At 43.4% G+C, this 12,468-nt stretch overlaps 1 protein-coding gene across 1 annotated transcript in view; it reads left to right on the top strand.

The window, feature by feature from the left end:
- The window catches only part of CFHR5 (complement factor H related 5), a 57,252-nt gene that overhangs the window by 19,661 nt on the left and 25,123 nt on the right, over positions 1-12,468 (top strand). Inside the window, exons 12-15 of the mRNA XM_053390966.1 lie at positions 325-501; positions 1,155-1,337; positions 2,954-3,154; positions 10,852-11,040. Coding sequence (XP_053246941.1) covers positions 325-501; positions 1,155-1,337; positions 2,954-3,154; positions 10,852-11,040 — 750 coding nt within the window. The remainder of the gene's footprint in view (positions 1-324; positions 502-1,154; positions 1,338-2,953; positions 3,155-10,851; positions 11,041-12,468) is intronic.

Below are 12,468 nucleotides of genomic sequence, written 5' to 3'. Positions count from 1 at the left end.
AGAATGACAGCACTGGGGTTGCAAATAGCAGGCTTGAGGTTGCAACCCCACAAGCATGTGCTCTTTTCTCAGCTTCCCCCAGTGCAAGTTTATTCTGAGTCGAACAGGGCTCTTTCCTAAGTCCATGTGTTTATGGTTACAGCTGGGTAGATAGGAGCCTATACCCTCGATGGGGGTTGGAGACCAGCAATTCTCACAATTAGGACAGTATCCTCTCTTATGACATCTTTTGTCCACTCTCAGAATGTTGGAACAAACTGGTAGGTGCTATTTTGTGGGAATAGAATGCATTTTCAAGGACTGAAGTTTTATCTATCTTTTCAGATGTAACATGCCCTCCCCCACCCCGGGTTTCTAATGGTCAGATTACGACTGCTCTCAAGCAAAGGTACTTGCCTCTTGAGAAGGTGCGGTATCGCTGTCGCCAAGGATACAGCCTTCTTGGAGCTTTTACAGTAAAGTGTGTGAACAAAGAATGGACAGAATCACCAAGATGCATAGGTATTTGGTGTCCAATTTTAAAAATACAGTGGTACCTTGGGTTACAGACATCTCGGGTTACAGACACTTCAGGTTACAGACTCCGCTAACCCAGAAGTAGTACCTTGGGTTATTGAACTTTTCCTCAGGATGAGAAGAGAAATTGCGTGGTGGTGGCAGTGGCAGTGGCAGTGTGGCAGCAGCAGAAGGCCCCATTGGCTAAAGTGGTACCTCAGGTTAAGAACAGTTTCAGGCTAGCGGAGGGCTGCGCGAAGCCCGAAGCTTGGGGCGTGCTGAGCTCAGCGTGCCCCAAGCTTCTGGGTGCAGGCAAGCTCTCCACTAGCCGTGGGAGAGCTGCGTCTCCCACGCTAGTGGATAGCTTCCTGAAGCCTGGGGAGCGAGAGGGGTCGGTGTGCACCGACCCCCCTCGCTCTCCAGGCTTCAGCAAAAGCCTGCATTCGCCCCATAGGACGCACACACATTTCCCCTTCATTTTTGGAGGGGGAAAAGTGCGTCCTATAGGGCGAAAAATACGGTAAATCTTTGCATGATACTTTTCTTTTTCCCTGATGTAGAAGCTGAATTATAGAAATGCTTGTGTGCACAGCCATATGTGTAATCCTAATAAGTGCCATGTAATAGATTGCTTTTTCTGTTTCCATGCATCACCACAGATGCTGCAGGAAAATGTGGTCCTCCACCTCCTATTGAAAATGGAGAATTTCTGGGCCTGGCAAATTCAGAATATATGCCAGGGGCATATGTACAGTATAAGTGCCAAACTTTCTACAAACCACGAGGAATTCAATATGTACGATGTGTCAACGGGCATTGGACAGATATACCAACATGCACAGGTACAGGAAATTTCTCTAAATCTTTGCTTTTTCTGTTTTATTGAAGGATATTCAATAAATTCGAAAACCTGTGACCTAGTGGCACCGGTGTGGTGTCAGCAGTTGGCATTGTTCTATCTGTGTTTTTGCTTTTAGTTACCCTCCATCCCAGCTCCTCCCACGAACTACAGGTAGTTCTCTCATAAAGCAAATTGAGCCACCCACCAAACTTTGGGTGCCTTTACTGATAATAGGCAGCCATGTGGGTCTTTCCCTTTGCAAGGTTTTCCTCTCAGACACTGACTTTCCACTTTCCTCACAGCAGTGAATTCAAATTCCCCTCAGTGCCTCTTCCTGCAAACAGCTGCATCAACAAACTATTAGATAGGCCTTAAGGTTAATCACATCTATAATGAGCCTTCAAACTTCACGTTGTAATGTTTTGGACAAAAATCAATAGTTTAAGAAGAACATTAACAATAACCACTTGTGGAGACCATGTTGTTCTTTACCCCAGATAAGGCGAAGGGACAGGAGATATCTTACGGTTGTTGCATCTTCTGACAAAATTTGGGCCGTCATTACAGGCAACCCTCACATCTTGTTCTGCTGTTACTGAATGCCCTGATAGGCCTCAATAAAACATTCCTCCATGACTTGATTGGGGATGAGGGGGCTGACCTGCCATCTTCCTCTCCAGGAAGCCAATCCACCTGGGAGCCAGGGTTGAGTTGTTCCTGCTGTTGGGCCAGAGACAAAAAACAGGGGTCCTGTTGGTGTACTGTTCGATCTGATGTTCACCAGCCTCTCTGTTTAAGCTAGTGGAGATGATCTGGGGAGTTGTACTGGAGAATCCCCAAGCACTTCATAGAATCGTAGAGTTGAAAGGGACCCCAAGGGTCATCCAGTCTAAGCCCCTGCAATGCAGGAATCTCAGCATCCATGGCAGATGGCTATCCAACCTCTGCTTCAAAACCTCAAGGAAGCAGAGTCCACAACCTCCCAAGGGAGGTGGAACAGCTCTTACTGTCCGAAAGTTTTTTCTGGTGTTTAGTCAGAACCTCCTTTCTTGTAACTTGAAGCCATTGGTTTGAGCCAGAGCAGGAAAAACCCAGCTTGTTCCCTCTCCCATGTGACAGCCCTTGCGATATTTGTGCTTGGACACTTCATTTACATGCTGAGCCTGCATAGTGTAGGCTGACTCAAGGACCTCATAGCTACCATGGCAACAGCCACATACTGCTTTATAAAGTATAATAATATTGGTATCAGACCCCAATTCAGAAAGCACCCAATTAAATGTGGACTGCTACTGATGGTTTCTTCACATTGGCTGAATCTCAACTCAGAAAATCTAAAACTTGTGACTCCCAATTGGTTTTAATGGCGAAAATATTCAAATTGCTATTTATTTATTTATTTATTCACTTGACAGAAGCTTTACTTATTTTTCCTCAGAGGAGACCCACTGATGGGACCACATTATCAATCTCAATTTATTTCAGTGGGTTTGACTTAGTATGACTAACTTTGGACACAATCCAAAGGGTTGTTGGTTTTTGTTTTTCGTTTTGGTCAAGTGAATTCCTCGTTGTCAAATTAATCTCTTAGATGACATGATTTGTGCCTTTCTACAGTTCCTTGTACAGCAACCAAAGAAGATATGAATCAAAACAATATACAGCTGAGGTGGAAATCCGCTAATAAAATCTATTCTGCATCTGGAGACAAGACAGAGTTTGCCTGCAAAAGGGGCTTTCGGCCAGATCCATCCTCGCCTCCCTTCAGAGCCCCATGTAGAGAGGGCAAGTTGGACTACCCAAGATGTATACCTGTAGGTACATTGCAGTTAAAGCATAATAACAGAAAATTCAACACACATAGCTGTGATTTTTGTTAAGCTATAGAAAGCAATGCGCATTACAAAATAAATGTCTTTGAAATTTTCTTGGTCTACAGCATATTTTCAATTTTTATCCATCTATACCTCTTTTTCTCATCTCCTCCCAGAGTTACTCTTCTTTGTTGTTCATCATCTCTTATTTTCTCCTTTCACCTTCCCTTTCTTTCACTGTTTTCTCCTTTCTCTCTCAAAGTCCTAGGCAGAATTAAAATGAGAAAAAAGTAGTTCTGCTGCCACAAGTAAAGCCCAAATTAAGCCATGACACAATCTACTTTGGGTATGAAATGCCACAAGTGTGTAAGCGCTTCCTTACTCAGCCTTTAGAATAAATTCACCAGGACCATTTAAACTTCAGTGCTCCTAAGCATCAGAATCATCACATTGTGGAGTAAACATCTCTTGTTGCTCTTTCACTCTGAATGAATGGATTCATAATATTCCCCAGGAGAGTTCCATAATTCACCCCCCCCCAAAAAAAAATCTCAGCTGGTATCATAAATACAGCAGCAGTGCGGTGTAGTAGTTAAGAGCAGTAGACTCATAATCTGGTGAACTGGGTTCGCGTCTCCGCTCCTCCACATGCAGCTGCTGGGTGACCTTGGGCTAGTCACACTTCTCTGAAGTCTCTCAGCCTCACTCACCTCACAGAGTGTTTGTTGTGGGGGAGGAAGGGAAAGGAGAATGTTAGCCGCTTTGAGAGTCCTTCGGGTAGTGATAAAGTGGGATATCAAATCCAAACTTCTCCTCCTCCTCCTCCTCTTCTTCTTCTTCTTTGCGGTGCAAGACTGAGTCTGTATTAGCACCTGATTTCTGACTGGTTTTTCAAGTCCCCGCGACGGGGTGAGCTCCCGTTGCTCAGTCCCTGCTCCTGCCAATCTAGCAGTTCAAAAGCATGTCAAAGTGCAAGTAGATAAATAGGTACCGCTCCGGCGGGAAGGTAAACGGTGTTTCTATGTGCTGCTCTGGTTCGCCAGAAGCGGCTTAGTCATGCTGGCCACATGACCCGGAAGCTGTACGCCGGCTCCCTCGGCCAATAATGCGAGATGAGCGCCGCAACCCCAGAGTCATCCACGACTGCTCTTAACTGTCAGGGGTCCTTTACCTTTTTTTTTAAACTTGGGTTGAGTCCAACCCTTTAAATTGGTGTTAAAGTTTACCTATCAATATCAGAAATGTTTGCCTAACAAGGCATATTTTGTACATGTGGAATGTTATTTTTAATGCCATCACTCACGGAAAATGATGTTTGACCTTTTATTGTAACACAGATAATTGGGAAAGTAATAATGGCAGCAATGATTGTGCAATGGGGTTATCAGTGTCTGTTGAGTGACTCTAGACAAAAAAAAATTGAAACCATCTTATAATTATTACATAGTGTTGCTTGCATATGGAACCAGTTTAATATAATAAAGTAATCAAAGACTCTTAGTAGGTATCTACACGAAGAATTATTATGTATGTATGTATGTATGTATGTATGTAACCTTACATTTTCATTGCTTTCTTTCTATTTAACAGTGACAACAAAAGTAATTGGAAGAAGCATACAGAAGACATTTTTAACCAGCACCTGATCTTCAAAATTCATTGATGATTTATTTTTAATATTATCAAATCAAGCTACTTCTTCACAAACACCAATAGATTTCCCCATGGATTATATGCAGCTGCTCCCAAAGGATCATGGGCCTAAAATTGGAAGCCTACTTCCTTGAAGACACACTCGTAACATTTAAGGATTGATACAATGAGTATAGATGTAGGCCTGGTTCACTTACAATAAATTCTACTTTAAAGCATCGTGGAAAATGTTATAGGAAGGAAAGAAATACACCAGGAGACAATAACCTGAGAGTTTTGTATAAACATTTCCAGCTCTGGACTTTTGAATTCTCAGTGAGGACCAGCAGCTGTAAATAATTCACTAGTTGTGTAAAACTGCAGTGAATTTTTGTAAGCTTGTAGGGCTATTATGTTCATTAAAAAATAAAAATAAAAGCACTTGTTTTAAAAGAATTATGTCCTTTGTTAGTATATAATAAAAACACATAGCATACAAATTATTGTTTTTTAATGTTCTAGTAGCAAGCTTACATACCTGTGGGAGGAAACCCCACTGAGTACATTGAAACTTACTTCAGGGTTAACGTTTATATGTTAATTATAGATTGTAGTATTACAGAGGCGGATTTAGATCAGTGTGACTGGTTCTGCTGCACAGGGCACTGAGCCTGGGGCATCACAGGGCATCGCAACTATGACATGGTGAATTGAACAGAACAGAAGGGGGGGTTGCTGAATTTGGGCCCCACATAGGACACTGCTGAAATCTGAAAGACCAAATTATGTCCCTGACTATTACTATTGCTTGTGAATATGCTCAGACAAGCGTATTGACCCTTTGGCATATTAACAGCCCCACAGATCGAGATATGTGGCTGCGTTGGTGGCTACTGGAATTTGGGAGTAAAGATCTGTTTCTTATGTCCTTAAATCCCAATATTAACAAACCATGAAAGTATCTGTCAAATCAGCCTTTCTAGTTCTGTTTTCCACAGTAAGCAATCATATACCTCTGGTACGCCCATAATGCAATAACATTATCTTGTGCATGTTCCCTAACTAGGGATAGATTTTGTTTCTTTTGCTTCTCTGTTTCCCAGTCTTAAGTCCTCTTGCTCCCTTTATATATTTTGCTGTTTTATAAATGAATAATAAATAATAATCAAAATGAAAACAACAACCCCCCCCCCCACATTTTAAAAGGGTATAGGACAGTGGTAGCAAACCTTTTGGAGACAGAGTGCCCAAACTGCAACCCAAAACCCACTAATTTATCGCAAAGTGCCAACACAGCAATTTAATATGACAAACCTAGACAGCATCTTGAAAAGCAGAGACATTAGCTTGCCGACAAAGGTCCGTATAGTTAAAGCTATGGTTTTCCCAGTAGTGATGTATGGAAGTGAGAGCTGGACCATTAAGAAGGCTGATCACTGAAGAATTGATGCTTTTCAATTATAGTGCTGGAGGAGACTCCAGCTGGAGGAGAGTCCCATGGACTGCAAGAAGATCAAACCTATCCATTCTGAAGGAAATCAGCCCTGAGTGCTCACTAGAAGGACAGATCCTGAAGCTGAGGCTCCAATACTTTGGCCACCTCATGAGAAGAGAAGACTCCCTGGAAAAGACCCTGATGTTGGGAAAGATGGAGGGCACAAGGAGAAGGGGACGACAGAGGACGAGGTGGTTGGACAGTGTTCTCGAAGCTACCAGCATGAGTTTGACCAAACTGCGGGAGGCAGTGAAAGACAGGAGTGCCTGGCGTGCTCTGGTCCATGGGGTCACGAAGAGTCGGACATGACTAAACAACTAAACAACAACAATAATTAATATACCATTAAAAATGAGCTTTTGGGGGGTTGCCTTCAGCTTTTGGGGGTCATTGCCCAGAGTTTTTTGGGGGGTGCCAAGATTTACGGAGATTTTGCGGGGGCTTGGATCACTGTTGTTTTTTGGGGGGGTGGAACACTCACATGCATTATAAATACTTCCTGTGGCACACGGAGCAGACACAACACATAGTCTCAACGATCGCAGGCAGCAACCAATGACACGAACTACAGCCGCTGACTATCTCCTGCTCGCTGCAAAAAATCCCACCAATCACTGGGGGGGAGAGGCAGGAAAACACCTGCTTGGCGGCCAATAAACTGTCTCTAAGCTGCTGTGGGAGCCGCACACTTGAGGGATCGGTTTACGCACGAGGAAATGTGGGGGGAAGTGGCTGCCCAATTTGAGAACCCCAAACAATTTTTGTCTCCCATTCTAATAGTATGCTGTATGCAGCCTTCAGTAATTTCACTTTCCCTTCAATCAATTCCATTCGAAACCAGTTTTTTTAAAAAAGCAAACAGATGGCAAATCATTACCGTTTTTTTTGCTCTATAAGACGCACCAGACCACAAGACGCACCTAGTTTTTGGAGGAGGAAAACAAGAAAAAAGATATTCTGAATCTCAGAAGCCAGAACAGCAAGAGGGATCGTTGCGCAGTGAAAGCAGCGATCCCTCTTGCTGTTCTGGCTCCTGTGATAGCTGCGCAGCCTGCATTCGCTCCATAAGACGCACACACATTTCCCCTTACTTTTTAGGAGGGAAAAAGTGAGTCTTATAGAGCAAAAAATACGGTACATCCGCATTGTTCCTGGGAATTTACTTGGCAGGAAGTTGTTTTTTCTACGTGACTGTTTGTGCTTTGAGTCCACTCAAGTGAGTGGGATAGATTAACCCTTTCTTCTTTCATGGAATAAAGCTCAATGCAACCTTTAATTATCCATATTATAGTTCCTTTAGAACGACCCATTGCCACCACTGCCTCCACTGTGTGCCCTGCAACATCTGGCACTGGCAGAGAAGTGGTGCCTGCCAGGCCATCTTAAGCATATTTGGCGCCGTGGTGCAAGTGATGTTCTTGGTGCCTCTCCCCCTCCTCGTCCTCCTCGCCCCCTGAGCTGGGCAGCTCAAGGCTCGCTTGCCACGCGGGCTTCCTCAGCAGTCCCGCTACTGCCACAGGGCGGGCAGGAGGGAGAAGGGCGCCATGTAGTTTTGCGTGCCACCCCCCCCCCCAATGGATAAGTTGGCCCTTGTGCCTCCATTGCTGCCAATTTCAAGTGAAAGCGTGCCGATTTCAGGCAAGGTCTCACCCGAAATGGATGCAATCTCACCCCAAATTGGCTTCAGTGCTGGTGCTGCTTCTCTGCCACTGGTGGGGCTGAGCTGGCCCTTCCTAGTAGTGCACATTGCTGTTAGAGGACAGCTAAAAGGGCTTTCTCAGAAGTTTGCAACTTGGTAAGAAAGGTTTGTTGCTGTTCTGCCTAGCTGCCATCACCACACCAAGTGCTGTGCCAATGCAAAACTTTCGCAAGTGCTCCTTGTTGGTTTCAAAGTTCATGTTCACCATTCCAGTAATCCTTCCTCCTCTCACGGCACAGAGCCATGAACCACCAGCGATTTTTTTTGCAAGGACAGTCATTAGAAAAATTAGTTGTAGAAAGTGAGTATCCTGTGGTCCAGAGCAACAAGCAACGCTATGGAAAGCTGGCTGTTCTCCGTTCTTCCATTTCTTCTGTGGACATGCTGTACATCCCAAAATGGTGAGTCCACACTTTTTAATGTATGAAAAGCTCAACAGTATACTTAGCGGTAATGATTTTATTAATATATCAACTTGTAAATGCCCTCGCATCAAATGTCCAAGGAATAAACAACTATCTGACATTTAGAAGACATCTGAAGGCAGCCCTGTTTAGGGAAGTTTTTAATGTGTGACATTTTAATGTATTTTTAATCTTTGTTGGAAGCTGCCCAGAGTGGCTGGGGAAACCCAGCCAGATGGGCAGGGTACAGATAATAAATGATGATGATGATGATGATTATATTGTAAATGGTAGAGCATTTCAGCCTTATAAATGCTTATACTTGAAGATTACCAATATAGACGGTTATTTTGAAAAATATTGGATTTAAGATGCATTTATTTAACACATTTTTAATGTGTCTTTCAGAGTTCCAACTTTCAAAATGTGTTTTACCAGTTATAGTTAGTTCAAAAACTATAAGGCTATAACAGATAAATATTTTAAAAAACATCTAAACGTTAACATAACATTAAAATGATAGCATCAGCTTACTTTTTTAAAAAAAAATAATGGGAAATATTTGACTTGTGTTTGGTTTCAAAGTACAGCTTTATTTATTTACTGTCAGGCTTCGGGGAATTGGCGTCCTCCCCCGTGGCTGTAGATAAGCAGAAGAAAGGAAAAGGATTCTTTTTACTAGTTAGAAACTTTAGTAATCACAGAAAGAGAACTAAGAACCCATCTCTTAGTAATAGCGGTGGTCCCAATTAAATAGCCCACCCCCTTCTGTCCCTATGAACCTATGTCACTTCTACGTCTCGTAATCTCAGCTTGTACCCTCTGTGCTTTCTGTTCTGTGACTTTCTGAGCCCTTCTAGCTTTGGGGAGGGCGGTGGAGGAATGCTGTCTAGAGACTGTGAATCTGTTAACCCTCTCCCTTCCAGTGTTTCTTCTCCTAGGTGTTCACCATCTAGTATATCCCAGCTTCTGCCTTCTGAACTATGCCCCTCTGCAAACCACTGTTCCCAATCTATACTGTGCTCCTGCTCCTGGGAAAATTCAGGATCTGGATCAGGACCAGGGGTGGGGGGCAGGTGGAGGCTCCCTCAATTCCTCCTCAGTGCAGTCCTCCACAGCATGGTCCCTGATATTTACTGTGCTTTCAGGAAAATGTGAGAATGTTGATATTGATGGTAAACATAATTGCAGTTTGTCTAGACCCACCTGACATTGATTTTGGGGAAATGATAAGTGATGAAAAGGCCAGGTACCTGGAGGGTGACAGAACACAATACAAGTGCAACCCTGGATATGTCTTGGAAGGCACTGAATGGATAACGTGTCGTGGGCAAAAGTGGACACCTGCACCCAGGTGCTTGGGTAAGGAGGCATCTTGACTTTCAATATTGCAAACTCTAAATCAAAATGTGGGGTGTCCAACATAGCCTCTGGAAACTCATCTGCATGCAAAGTTGCTTTCTCCATGTTTGAGGACTTAAACAGTCTGTCAAGAATTGGGAACTGCTGGCCTTCTGGATTGTTGATGGACAGCAACTCCCATCATGATATGAGGTATAATTCAATAATATTTGAGGGATCACAGATCCCTCTTCTTTACACTGTATGGCTACTTTAATTCTGCTAATATGGATCAATGGATTTGCATAATTGGGCAGAATGCTGTAATTTGAGGAAACTAGATCATTCACATTCTGTATCAGAGTTATTTAGTGCAATAGCCAGATAGCCAGAGTTGCCATATTGTTTGAGAGTTGGACCAGATCTGAATTCACATCCTACCTCCAACATGGAATCAAGGTGTCACTTTGGGCCAGTTTGCATCTTGGAGCTCTTGTTCCTTTTCTCAAGACTGTGAGGGGGAAAAAAGAAAAGAAGGGTCACAATCCAATGACATACAGGCCTGTAATCCTATACCCCATCCCAAAGATTAAGCCCATTGCACTGAATGGGAGTTACTTCTGAAGTGCATCTATAGGGTGGTGCTATTAAATACATCCCCATACATTTCAGTGGGTGGCAAGTTAGAGACTGTTTTTACTCCCATGTTGACCTTAATGGGTTTTTTCAGGACTTACCATATTTTTCGCTCTATAACACACACCCGACCATAACACGCACATAGTTTTTAGAGGAGGAAAATCTGTAGGCATGCCACCCGTAGGCATTCCCTCCATAACACGCACAGACATTTCCCCTTACTTTTTAAGAGGAAAAAAGTGAGTGTTATGGTGCAAAAAATACGGTAAATGGAAGTTGACAGAAACCACAATGAATGACTGAGTGGGTGCAGCAAATGAGTTTGTCCCTTTTGTGTTTCCTCATGTGTTTACATCCTCCCATTTTGAACACATAAAGACAGCTACAGATATGAGGTAACCTTGCAGCACAAAGAGGGCAAATGGAATAGGACACACAGAGAAATGAGTCCCAATGATGATCCCCGCCTCCCCTCCCTTTCTTTCTTTTAGCACCTTGTGGTATCACAAAACAACAGCTAGACGCAAAAGACCTGCTCCTGCCTGGGAAGCGAAGACGGTCCCAGGTGATTCAGCATAACCAGTTCCTGCAGTTCCTGTGCAAGGAAGGACATGTCATCACAGCTCCTTCAGTCAGGAAGTGTATCGATGGGCACATGGATTTGCCATCGTGTATCTCTGGTAAACATGCTGTTCATATTGAAAAATTCCTCCGTGGTTATTTAAATGTTCAAATGGTCTATAACTACCTTGCTTTCCAGTTCAAAAGTGAACGCTTCCAGTGCTGTCTTTCTCATTGGTTCAGAGAGTCTCCAAACCATCTGAGGGGCTGCATGGCCCTAGTGTTTGTTCTCTGTTCAGTGGACATTAGCTTGTTTCTGCTAGAAATCTAGTTTTTATTCATATGACACTTGCACACAAGAAGCATGTTCATCTGGGACCAGAGGTGGTGTGGCCAGTTTCGCCACCTGAGGTGAAAAGGGAATGTGTAGTCCCCTGACCCCCCACTGCACTGCACTCCTAACTTCCGCTGCTGTCAAAATGCCCCCCTCTTGCAAACACAGCGAGAGCCATAGGTTTCCACAAGATATCACCACTTGTCTTCTCCACTCTAGGGTGAGGAAGGCAAGCAGCAGTGCTGTCTGCAAGAACTCAGCCAGAGTCAGGGCACTGCGCAAGGTGTTGCCACTAGTCTTTTCCAACCTTAGAGTGGAGAAGACGAAGGGCAACACCACGTCTTGAAATTCTTCCTTCAAAGCTTCATATTCTGAGGGAATCAATTTGCAGCCAAGAGCTGAATACCTTGGTTGCATTAGTTAGATGCCATGTTATTGTATCTGAGTTGGAACTGGCTTTTCCTCTGTTTCAAGTACAGTGGTACCTCAGGTTACAAACACTTCGGGTTACCGACTCCGCTAACCCGGAAGTAGTACCTCAGGTTCAGAACTTTACCTCAGGATGAGAACAGAAATTGCACAGTGGCAGCACGGCAGCAGCGGGAGGCCCCATTAGCTAAAGTGGTACCTCAGGTTAAGAACAGTTTCAGATTAAGAACAGACCTCCAGAATGAATTAAGTTTGTAATCCGAGGTACCACTGAATCCCAAGAGAGAGAGAAATACTCTAGCTCAACATGCCTGATTTGAACAAAGGGATTTCAAAGTCTTTCATTTTTGACCTATGGTAACTATACTAAGTCCCTGTTCTTATCACTTTATTATTTACTAGAAATGGGAAAAAACTGTAGTCACACACCCACTATTGAGAATGGAGACATTATCACCTTATCACAGAAGCAATATGCATCTGGCTCTTCAGTAGAATTCAAATGCCAAAAATATTATGCCATGGAAGGAGAAAACAGAACTTTTTGTAACAATGGGAACTGGACAAAAGTGCCCATTTGTCTAGGTAAGAAATTTCACCCCTCTGTTTTGATAGAAATTCCATCTTCTGGCATGCACATAGGGTTGCTTCATTAATTTCTTTTATATGTGATATATTTGGGAAAGGTTCAAATAATTGTTTCTCCTTAATAAAGCACCACCATGAAGCATGTGAGATATGGAGAGAGACAATCCTAGTTCATATCTTGCCTTCAGGCATTATC

This window comes from Podarcis raffonei, chromosome 6 (genome assembly GCF_027172205.1).
Source record: "Podarcis raffonei isolate rPodRaf1 chromosome 6, rPodRaf1.pri, whole genome shotgun sequence".
NCBI lineage: Eukaryota > Metazoa > Chordata > Lepidosauria > Squamata > Lacertidae > Podarcis > Podarcis raffonei.
Note: the sequence above shows the minus strand (reverse complement) of the source record. Positions and strands in the feature narration are given on the sequence as shown.